Source organism: Suricata suricatta, chromosome 7, assembly GCF_006229205.1.
Source record: "Suricata suricatta isolate VVHF042 chromosome 7, meerkat_22Aug2017_6uvM2_HiC, whole genome shotgun sequence".
In the NCBI taxonomy this organism is placed as follows: domain Eukaryota; kingdom Metazoa; phylum Chordata; class Mammalia; order Carnivora; family Herpestidae; genus Suricata; species Suricata suricatta.
The window spans coordinates 129219888-129232105 of NC_043706.1; the positions used below are offsets into that span (position 1 = coordinate 129219888).

The 12218-nt window shown below is 39.6% G+C and overlaps 1 protein-coding gene across 1 annotated transcript in view; it reads right to left on the minus strand.

The window, feature by feature from the left end:
- The window catches only part of LATS1 (large tumor suppressor kinase 1), a 55008-nt gene that overhangs the window by 18058 nt on the left and 24732 nt on the right, over nucleotides 1–12218 (minus strand). Inside the window, exon 3 of the mRNA XM_029943914.1 lies at nucleotides 7286–7433. Coding sequence (XP_029799774.1) covers nucleotides 7286–7433 — 148 coding nt within the window. The remainder of the gene's footprint in view (nucleotides 1–7285; nucleotides 7434–12218) is intronic.

Consider the following 12218-nt stretch of genomic DNA (forward strand, 5'->3'; position numbering starts at 1 on the left):
TTCCCACTCACACTGTCTCTGTGTCTCTCAAAACAAATAAATAGACCTAAAAATTAAACAAACAAGGTATTATCTGGGAACTGATAAATCCAACGAAGGAACCATAAATGGTGCCCAATAGTAACAGGACAGAAAGGGATGAGATCCAGAACAGAAAAGGCCCCACCAAGCAGATGAACTAAGACTAGGCAACAGTCCTGAGATGGGAGCTTGCTATTTTCCAAGAACAAAAAGAAACCCAGTATGACTGGAGAGAAGTAAATGAAGGGAAGTGGGACACTGGATAAAGTCCGACAGCATCGAGGCCATCAGGAAGAATCTGGAAGGAATGAAAAGCCACTAAAGGCAGAGGAGGAATATGCTCTGATTAAGGATTTAAATTAAAAACTACCCTGTTAGCAACATTCTGAACTTCCTTTATCGATCTTCTTTTGTACCTGTTTAGTAGAACTCTAGTCACAGATGATTTCAGTCACCCACTTTTTTCTCATACCTGCTAGAAAAAGTGGAGTAAAGTGCAGATTGATTCCACTATAAATACAACAATCAGCATCATCAAATGGCTTTAGCACTGTCAGGAAACTCTCTGGTTTCTTTTGGTCTTCACTACAACTCTCCCCTGTTCTGAGTCTCCTCAAATTATCTGTCCCATTCCTCACCCACCACTCTAGAAAGGTGACCTGATTTTACACTTTGGAGAAAACTGAAGGCATCAGAAAGGAACTCCCTTATCTTTCCTATACCTAAGCCTGTTTGTTGTTGTTAGAATAAAATGGTTGTTTCTCTTCCTCCATAATACGTTAATAATCTCTCATCCTACACCTTGGATCCTTTCTTCTCCTGGCTTCTCAGAAACCTTACTTGATCCTTTTCTCTTGAATATTTCATTTGTTCCACTTTTTAAAAATATTTTTTAACCCTTTAAACAAGTCTGTTGGGGCGTCTGGGTGGCTCAGTTGGTTGAGCATCCAGCTTCGACTCAGGTCATGATCTCATGGTTTGTGGGTTCGAGCCCTGCATCAGGCTCTGTGCTGACAGCTAGCTCAGAGCCTGGAGCCTGCTTCGGATTCTATTATCTCCTTCTCTCTCTGACCCTCCCCTGTTCATGCTGCCTCTGTCTCTCAAAAATAAATTTTAAAAAAATTTAAAAAATTAAAAGAAAAGAAAGTTAAAAATAAATTAATTAAAAAGTTTGTTTACTTATTTAGAAAGAGATTAATAGTGTGAGTGGGGGAGGGGCATAGAGAAAGGGAGACAGAATCCCAAGCAGGCTCTGTGCAGTTAGCACAGGGCCTGATGCGGGGCTAGACCTCAAAACCATGAGATCATGACTAAGCCAAACTCAAGGGTTGGAGCTTAACTGGCTAAGCCACCCAAGTCCTCCTAATTTCTTTAGGTAGAGTCTTTTTTTTTTTTTTTAATTTACTTTTGAGAGACAGAGATAGCGTGAGCAGGGGAGGGTGAGAGGGAGGGAGATACAGAATCTGAAGCAGTCTCCAGGCTCTGAGCTGTCAGCACAGAGCCCGAGGTAGGGCTTGAACCCACAAACCGTGAGAGCATGACCTGAGCTGAAACCGGACACTTAATCGACTGAGCCACCCTCTTATGTAGAGTCTTAAATTATCTTTTAAACATGTCTCCGTCTTTCCTATCAAACAACAACAACAAGGCTCTCCATTCCCACATAGAGCACTGCCTCAAAGTGTTATTTGGTACTGTTCTGCTGTGAGAGAAGTATGGAAGTTGAGAGCAAAAATAGAAATTTTTACAGGTTTCTAACAGAGTAATCTTATGTCTGTTAAATATAATACTAAAATATTTGGACTTATATTTTGTATGTCATTTTAAATTTAAATGTTTTAATAACTCATTATTTTGTAAAATTATTAATCTGTAAGGAATTGGAAATTTAAAAAATAAAAGATCTTCACCACAGAGAAGAAACATACCCTTGCTCAGGCACCTTCATGGCTCTGTTGGTTAAGCATCTGACTTCAGCTCAGGTCATGATCCCATGGTTCATGGCTGGAGCCCCTCATCAGGTGCTGCACTAGCAGTGTGGAGCCTCCTTGGGACTCTCTCTCCCCCTCTCTCTGCCCCTCCCCAACTTGAGCATGCACACATGCTCCCTCTCTCAAAATAAATAAATAAAAAAGAAGCATACTCTTGCTAATGTCCTCATGCTACTCTCACAGAAAAACTTTTCAAAGTGTAGTTTATACCTGAGTTCTTTACCTCACATCCATTTATTTTTCAACCCCCTTCAACCCGAATTATGCTCCCAGGACTGAATAGAGAGAAGTTACCTCATGCGTTATGGGCTGAAGTGTGTTCTTCCCCCATCAAATTCAAGAAGTCCTAACTCCCCGCACCTCAGGATGTGACTGTATTTGGAGACAGGATCTTTTGTTTTTATTTATTTATTTATTTTGAGAGAGAGAGAGACAGAGAGACAGAGAGGTAGAGGCAGGGCAGAGGCAGAGAGAGGCAGAGAGAGGCAGAGAGAGAGAGAGAGAGAGAGAGAGAGAGAGAGAGAGAGAGATTGAGATTGAATTCCAAGCAGGCTCTGCACTGCCAGCGCAGCACCCAATGCACGGCCTGAACCCACAGACCCTGAGATCATGACTTGGGCTGAAACCAAGAGTTGGATGCTTAACTAGTTGCCTGAGCTCCACCCAGGCACCCAGAGACAGTGTCTTTAAGAAGGCAATGTGAGTGACAAGAGGAGGAAATTTGGACCAGAGGGACACCAGACATATGTGCATGTAGAGGAAGGACAATGTGAGGACCCAGTGAAGTGGCCATTTGCAAGCCATGGAGAAAGGCCTTAGAAGAAATCACACCTGCTGTCTTCTTGACCTCAGACCTCTAGCCTCCCAAACTGTGAGAGAACAAATCTATTATTTAAGTCACCCAGGCTGTAGTATTTTGTCATGGCAGCCCTAGCAAACTACTTGAACCAGGTCACTCAAGACAGAAAGATATTTCTAGTTCTCACCTACATTAATCTCCCTTAGTGGTATTTTGTAGGCATTTCTGATCATCCCCTCCCTTTCTTGAAACATTTTATCCCCTGGCTTTCAAGACACAGTTGTTTTTCTCCTTCTTCTTTACTTAATTCTTCAGTCTTTGCAGGCTTAACCTTTCCTGCCAGCTACTAAGTAATAGGCTTGGTTCTTGGTATCGTTTTTTTTAAATTTTTATTTATTTTTGAGAGAGAGGCAGAGAAAGAGCGTGAGAAGGGAGGAGCAAAAAGAGAAAGACACACAGAATCTGAAGCAGGCTCCAGGCTTTGAGATGTTAACACAGAGTCTGATGTGGGGGCTCGAACTCACGAACTGTGAGATCATGACCTGAGCCAAAGTCAGACGCTTAATCGACTGAACCACCTGGGTGCCCCTTGGTTCTAGGTATCTTGTCATTTTGTCTATGTTATCGCCCGTAGGTGACCTATTTCATACAGATGGCTAGTCATATATATACGGCTCCTTACTTGACATCTTCACTTGAAATAACTCACTGAATCTAACTCAACCTGATGTCAAAAAACACACTTATGTTTCTCCCCAACAGAAGACCTGCTAATGCAAATTTGCTTCTAAATGGTTCCAAATTATTTTTATTGTTTTCATTAAATACTGGTACTTCAGTTCATGAATAATCTACAAAGAGCTGAGTTTTGAGTTATTAAGAAGTGAATTTCACGTGTAGAAAGGGGATATAGTAAACATATTTATTAAAATATCTTTGGGGCTCCTGGGTGGCTTAGTTGAATGTCTTATTTTTTTGTATAATTCTTTTAATGTTTATTTTTAAGAGACAGAGAGACAGAGCATGAGCAGGGGAGGAGCAGAGAGAGAGGAAGACACAGGATCTGAAACAGACCTCAGGCTCTAAGCTGTCAGTACAGAACCCGATGTGGGGTTCGAACTCACAAACAGTGAGATCATAACATGAGCTGAAGTTGGAAGTTTAACCAACAGAGCCACCCAGATGCCCTGAGTGTCTGACTTGATTTTGGTTCAGGTCATGATCTTGCAGTTCATGGTATCAAGCCCCAAATTGGACTATGCACTTGACAGCACAGAGCCTACTTGGGATTCTGTCTCTCCCCACCCCCCTCTCTCTTCCTTTCCCTGCTCACTTCCTCTCAAAATAGATAAATATATATTTTAAAAAATAATACCTTTGATATATTAAAAAAACAGTTTGTGATCTTTCTCCACCAAATCTTGCTCTCTCTTAGCACTGGCTTTATAATGTAGGGTATCACCACAATGCATATAGTTTTCGACACCAAAAGCCTAAGAGTCAGCATCACCCGCATATGTAATCTATCACAAGTCCCCTCATCTCTCTTAATTCAGTCACTTTTCTCCACTGCCAGTCCAAACTACTTTCCTTTTCCAGGAACTACCATATCTCTTATCTAGACTATCTGGATACCCACCCCCAATCCATGCTTATCCACTGCAGCCATCCTTTTGAACCATAAATCTAATCATGTCATTATCCTGCTTGAAATGTTTCCCTAACTCTCTGCTGCTCTTAGGATCACGTAGGTAGACAGGCCTGCACAGTCAGGCCGCATGTACTTCTCTAGTCCCATCTCACACACTCTTGTCTTCAGTGCTCCAGCGTGGCATCAACACCTGCCAAACGGGCCATGCACAGGGACACTCTTCCTCACTAAACCTACCAGTTAACCTTCGTCTGTCATGTTTTTGTTTGTTTTTAATGTGTATTTGTTTTTGAGTGGAGCGGGGAAGGGCAGAGAGAGGGAAACACAGAATCCAAAGCAGGTTCTAGGCTCTGACCTGTCAGCACAGAGATCGATAACCCATGAACCGAGCTGAAGTCAGACACCCAGCTGACTGAGCCACCCAGGTGCCCCTAACCTTAGTCTTTCTTCGGGTATCAGCTCTACTATCATTTCACAAGAAGGTTTTCTCTGTTCCCCTTGATTAGGTCAAACCCCCCTCTATGATATGAGTCCAGGGTACTATATATCTCGCCCCTCTTTATTCACATGTATGCAGTTGTAATCCTACGTGTATTCATTTGAGAGTGTTTGATCTCCCTTACTAGACCATCATCTCCACAAAAGGCCAAGAACTTTATAACACAGTGCTGAGCAAAGGGCCCGAAACAGTGGGTGATCAATAAAAATTTGCTGAGTGAATGAAAGAACAAATAAATATTATAAACCAATAAAAAAAAAAGATGGACACAAGATTAACAAAGAATAAAAATGCCAATTTAAAAATAACTGATAAACAGGAGCACCTGGGTGGCTCAGCTGGTTGGGGATCCAAGTCTTGATTTTTGCTCAGGTCATGATCTCATGGTTCAGGAGTTCAAGCCCCAGGTCAAGATCTGTGCTGACTGTGAGAAGCCTGCTTAGGATTCTCTCTCTCCCACTATCTCTCCCCCATTCCCGTTTTTCTTTCTCAAAATAATTAAGTTTTTAAAAAATTAAAAAATAAAAATAACTGATAAACAAATGTTCAACATCTGTGATCAAATGAATGTGAATATTAGAATGAGAGAGTATTGGGGTGCCTGGGTGGCTCAGTCAGTTGAACATCTGACTCTTGATTTTGGCTCAGGTTATGATCTCACGATTTGAGTTTGAGCCCCACATAAGGCTCTGTGCTGACAGCACAGAGCTTGCTTGGGATTCTCTCTCTCTCTCTCTCTCTCTCTCTCTCTCTCTCTTTCTCTGCCCCTCTTCTACTCATACTCTCTCTCAAAATAAAATTTAAAAAATAAGACATTATTTCCACAGCAGTTAAATATACAAAAATCATAATACCTAGATTTACAAATATAGACATTCTCATATTCATTTTATTTTAATGTTTGTTTATTTTTCAGCGAGAGAGACACGAGTACAAGTATGGGAGGAGCAGAGAGAGAGAGGGAGACACAGAATCCAAAGCAGGCTCCAGGCTCTGAGCTGTCAGCAAAGAGCCCAAGGTGGGGCTCAAACTAACGGAAGGAGAGATCATGACCTGAGCCAAAGTCAGCCACTAAACCAACTGAGCCACCCAGGTGCCCCTAGGCATTCTCATATTAAATTGATCAGGAGCATATAAGTTGAAAACACTTTTCTGAACAGCAATATCTAAGAAAAATGTTAAATTTTTATAGGACTTTGAAATTTTCCTTTACAAAGTCATCAGGAATGTACAAAATTTAGGTACAAAGATTTGTCTATAATGGCAAAAAAAGGAAACAAGGCAAATGCCAAAAAATGAGAGACTGTTTACATAAAATAGGTGATAAATACAACCTAATGTAGTTAATAACAAGGAAAGTTATGTATTGTACATGAAGTGAATCAAGTAGGTTTTGGTATGACCCCATTTTTTGCTTACAAGAATCAAAATACACACATGTAAACCCACTTCAGTTTTCCACAGGAAAAAAAGACTGAGAAACAAAACACACAAAAATCTTGTATGTATTAATAGCGGGGTTTTCTTTTTGCTTACGTACTTTCTAAATATTCTGTGATGAGTATCTTCCACTAATTATAATAAAACAAGATTATAAAAAGAGGAAAAGAATAGTTTGAATATGATAATTGTGGTTAAAAAGAAATATTTTAGCTTCACTATAACCAAGTAGTTTTCAACCATTGCTTATCAAAATTACCTATGCAACTTGAAGGGTCCCACTCACAAATTCATTTTGGTATGACACTATCGTGCCATTTCCCTGACTTGAGACTTTTATTTAGTGTAAAGCTTTTAACAATTTCTGAGACTAAAGAGTTTATTTAAAAAAATTTTTTTAAGTTTATTATTTATTTTGAGAGAGGCAGAGACAGCACAAGAGGGGCAGGGACAGAGGAGGAGGAGAGAGAGAGAGAGAATCCCAAGCAGGCTCCGCACTGTCTGCACAGAGCCCGATATAGGGCTCAAACTCACAAACTGTAAGATCATGACCTGAGTAGAAACTGAGAGTCAGACGCTTAACTGATTGAGCCACCCAGCCACCCCATATATTTATTTTTTATTTTTGAAAAAGACAGCGAGCGCAAGCAAGCAAGCAAGCCAGGGAGGTGCAGTGAGAGAGGGGGACAGAGGATCTGAAGTGGGCTCTGCACTGACGGCAGTAAGCCCCTTATGGGGCTCGAACTCAAGAACTGCAAGATCATGACCTGAGCCAGTCGGACACTCAACCGACTGACAGGCCCAGGTGCCCCAAGAGTTGATATATTTAAGTAATTTTAAAATGATACTCTTAAGAAATGAGGAAAAACTGTTTGATTTGTCACCTGGCTTCAAGCTGGCGTTGATGGGTCTGGCAGCAGCCGCAGCCATCTGCTCCCGGCGAGGGTCCTGGTAACTCATCTTACTAATGTACTCAATTGCTGCCTCTATACTTCTATTGTTCGTTTTCTGAAGAGCTTGTATAACCATATCCTGGTATGAAGTTTAAAAAAAAGAAGCAAAGTTTGAGTATGATAATAATTAATTAAGAGGCAAAAGCACTATGAACTCCACTAGAGAAATCCATAATTATGAAGAACAGGGCCTCAAACCATAATATTAATGTCCTGTGTGTAAAACCACTATAAACACCCATACAAACTCAAAGTAAAAAAAGAAAATAAATCCTCAAATCTTTCATACTTTTAATATTTTCACCTTTATGTAACATATTACTCTTTTATAAAATTAACTTTTGGGACAATCATAATGTAGCATAACTGATTATTTCTCATTCTTAATTTCACACTTACACAAAGAAGCTTATCAGTTTGTTAAAAAGATAGCAAACAAAATACTGGAAACCACTCTTTTGTATCATTAAAACATTTTAGTAACCATCTCTGTCTGTCTTTATTAGTAAAAGAGCTATATAGTTTTTGTTTCTATCCATAGAGCTTACATCTTCAGAGAACCTTATTTACAAGGACATGAATCTAGGACAAACAGTAGAAGAAAAGCACTTAGCCTGTACATAATTATGTGATGAAGACTTTAGGAAGTTACATGGTATGATGACAAGGCAGGGAGTTTGGAATCACACAGAAGTAAGTCTGAGCTCCTGCAGCCTCACATTACTGTGCTTTGGTGTTTTATGATTAGAAGCAAAAATACATTCCAGGGATTGCAGGTTTCTTTAAGTGGTCCACTTTAGAACTGTATCAACTTTGGCAAATTATTCAACATTTCAAAGCTCAACTTCTTCATCTGCAACACACTCAGAGTTGATGGGAGGACTAAGTAAGAAAACATGTAGGATGCCTGTGTAGCTCAGTGGGTTGAACATCCAACTTTGTTTGGCTCAGGTCACAAACTCACGATTCCTGAGTTCAAGCTCCACATCGGGCTAGCTGCTGTCAAGCGCAGAGCCTGTTTGGATTCTGTACCCTTCCATTGCTCAAGCTCTTTCTCTCCCAAAGATAAATAAATGAGGAAGAGGAGGAGGAAAAAGAAGAGAGAAGGAAGAAGAAGAAGAAGAAGACAAGGACAACGACCCGTAGAAGCACAGAGGCACGGGAGCTGGAGGTCAGATATGGGCGGTCCTCCTGCCCTGCTCCCTGTCCTTTATACAGAAACCTAAATTATACACTAACATGAAGGAAGTATGTAAGTGGACTTTTTGCAAGAGGGAGGCACCTATTTACTTGTCCTAGAGGTGCTAGTATTTCAAATAATATTTGAAAATGAGAAATGGCTGAGTAAGACTAACATGTGAATAGGCTGCTGACAGATGACCCTCCTAATGAAATGACTAGGGTGAGACCAACCAAAACAAAGGTTGTGGGAGAGCCTTGCTGCCTGCTCAAGATCCATTTTCCCTTTCTTGGAAAAAGTTACTAGTTTTGTTGAGAGAATGCTACCTTATAGCTACAGTGGCCACATGACACTTCTGACAATGAAACAAAAGCAAGGATTTCTGAAAGAATGTTGCTATCCCTGGTTTTAGGTGCTGGTATTTCCTGCATCTTGGTTTGTAGACAGAAAATATGACATCTGTGCTAAAGCATGATGCCACCAAGAAGGAAGATTCAAGAAACTCATAAGAATCCTATGTTCTGAACCAATGCTAGCTATATAAACTGAGTCACTATTTTGTTTAAAGCATTATTATTTGGATTTTTGTTAAAAGCAACCAAACTCTTAACTGAAACAAAAGTTACAGTGTGATCACATTTTATGCCACTCAGACTTCTGCAAATTTGTAGGAAGATACAAAAGAATTAATAAGTTTTACTTTATGTGTAACTTTAATACAAATCACCACAAATTAAAATTCAGCAGGGAGTCCTTAACTTCTAGTTAAGCCATACACAAAAATAGATTCAAAATGAATGAAAGACCTAAATGTGAGCCATAGGACTATAAAAATCTTAGAGGAAACACAGAGCAACCCCTTTGACCTCTGCTGGAGTGACTTCTTACTAGACATGTTGCCATTGCTGGAGGCAAGGGAAATAGAAGTAAACGTGAACTACTGGGACCTCATCAAGATAAAAAGTTTCTGCAAAGCAAAGGAAACAATCAACAAAACTAAAAGGCAGCCTATTTGGAATGGGAGAGATGTTTGCAAATGATGTACTGATAAAGGGTTAGTATCCACAATCTATATCAACTCAACACCCAAAAAAACAAATAATCCTGTGAAGAAATGGTCAAAAGACAAGAGGGTCAAAGACACAAATAGCCACTTTTCCAAAGAAGACATCCAGATGGCTAACAGACACATGAAAAAATGCTCAGAATCGCTCATCATCAGGGAAATACAAATCAAAACCACAATGAGATACCACCTCACACCGGTCAGAATGACTAAAATTAGCAACACAAGAAACAACAGATGTTGGCAAGGATGTGGAGAAAGAGGAACACTCTTGCATTGTTGTTGGGAATGCAAACTGGGGCAGTCACTCTAGAGAACAGTAGGAAAGTTCTTAGGGGCGCCTGGGTGGTTGGCTCAGTTGGTTAAGCATTGGACTTTGACTCAGGTCATGATCTCGCAGTCTGTGAGTTCGAGCCCCATATAAGGCTGTGTGCTGACAGCTCAAAGCCAGAGCCTACTTCGGATTCTGTGTCTCCCTCTCTCTCTGCCCCTCCCCTGCTCGCTCGCTCTCAAAATAAATATTAAAAAGAAAAAAAAATTTTTAAAAAGAACAGTATGGAAGTTCCTCAAAAAATTAAAAATATAATTACCTTATGATCCAGCAATTACACTAGTAGGTATTTACCCAGAGGATAAATACAAAAATACATAAATACAAAAATACAGATTCGGAATGGTACATGCACCCCAATGTTTATAGCAGAATTATTAGCAACAGTCAAACTATGGAGAGGGCCCAAATGTCCACCAACTAATGAATGGATAAAGAAGATGTGGTGTATGTATACAATAAAATGTTAGCCACCAAAAAGAATGAAATCTTGCCATTTGCAAGGACATGGATGGAACTAGAGTATATTATGCTAGGCAAAGTAAGTCAGAGAAAGACAGATAAACATATGGGAGGGGGGAGAAAAGAGAGGAAACAAACCATAAGAGACTTCCCCACCCCCCTTAAGAGACACTTAAAGAACAAATTGAGGCTTGATGGAGGGAGGTGGGTGGGAAATGGGCTAGATGGGTGATGAAGGAGGGTACTTGTTAGGCTGAGCACTAGGTGTATGTAAGTAATGAATCACCAAATTCTACCCCTGAAACCAACATTGTTGCACTGTATGTTAACTAATTAGAATTTAAATAAAAATTTGAATAAATAAATAAAACTGGTTAAGCCAAATGCACTGTATTCATGCTACTACCACAGAGCAGCATCATCTCACTGGCACTCACCATCCTTTTTCAATACCGACGGAACCATATTCTCGTTAAATGCACCACAATTTCAGCCGGTGATTAGTATGCTGGCTTTTATTTTTGAAAAGTTATTGCTATACACCAAAGTTCCATAAGCGGAGTGTTAGCACCAGTGTAAAACAGAACACCTTCATATCAGTAACTCTGGAATAGATGTTTTTACCTAAGAAACATTGTGTCCATCTTACTATAGCTTTTTCATGCTAAGAAGCAAAAATACACTGCAGTGATTGTAGATTTATGTACCCCAAGAATGCATCAATCCTGTTTAACATTTATTCCTACAAAGAACTTAATCTCAAAACAACTGAGGTTTTAATTTTTATTGTTGTTTTACTTATGAGAGAGAGAGAGAGAAAAAAAATGAGTGGGGAAGGGTCAGAGAGAGAGGGAGGCAGAAGATCCAAAGCAGGCTCTGGGCTGACAGGAGAGAGCTCGACATGGGGCTCGAACTCACAAACCGTGAGATCGTGACCTGAGCCAAAGTCGGACACTTAACTGACTGAGCCACCCAGTGCCCCTGAGGCTTTAATCTTAAAGACCACTAGAAACATATTCTCAGAAAATTGCAACAGCTTTGAACCTGGTGTAAAGGAATAGATAAGATTCATGAAATGATAAAATAATGAAGTGAAAACTGGATAAAAATTTTAAAGCACCAAGTTAGGATATTAAACAAATTCTTCAATATAATGGGAGGCTATCAGAATGAGTGATACAAGAAGGCAGCGGAGAAAATTTGCCATTATCATTTCCTTTATATCACCATGGAAATAAATACTACCCTAATTTTATTATTTGGACAAGTGAGGATTGACAAATGTCTAAATGCTTTCAGTAAAGCTACTTTGCTTGAGGGGTTATTAATGTCATAAGGTGACAATTTTGAAGTGTGTGGTGGTAATAAAGCTAACATATCTTTGTAATGTGAAGTAATTATTGTTATTATTGCCAACAGATAAAGAATAGGCCATTGATCTAAATGAAGTTAAGTCAAATAAAGACTAATACCATATGATTTCACTTATATGGGGAATCTAAGAAACAAAACAGATGAACAAAGAAAAAAACAGACTCAAATACAAAGAACAAACTGGTGGTTGCTAGAGGGGAGATGGGTAGGGGAACGAGCAAAATAGATAAAGGGAATCAAGAGATACACACTGCCAGTTATAAAATAAGCAAATCATGAAGATGAAAAGTGCAGCATAGGAATATACTCAATAATGTTCTAATAACACTGTATGATGCCACACCGTGACTACACTCCCCGTGATGAACGTGTAACATACAGAATTGTCAAATCAACACGTTACATACTTGAAACTAATATAACACTGTATGCCAATTACACACACACAAAA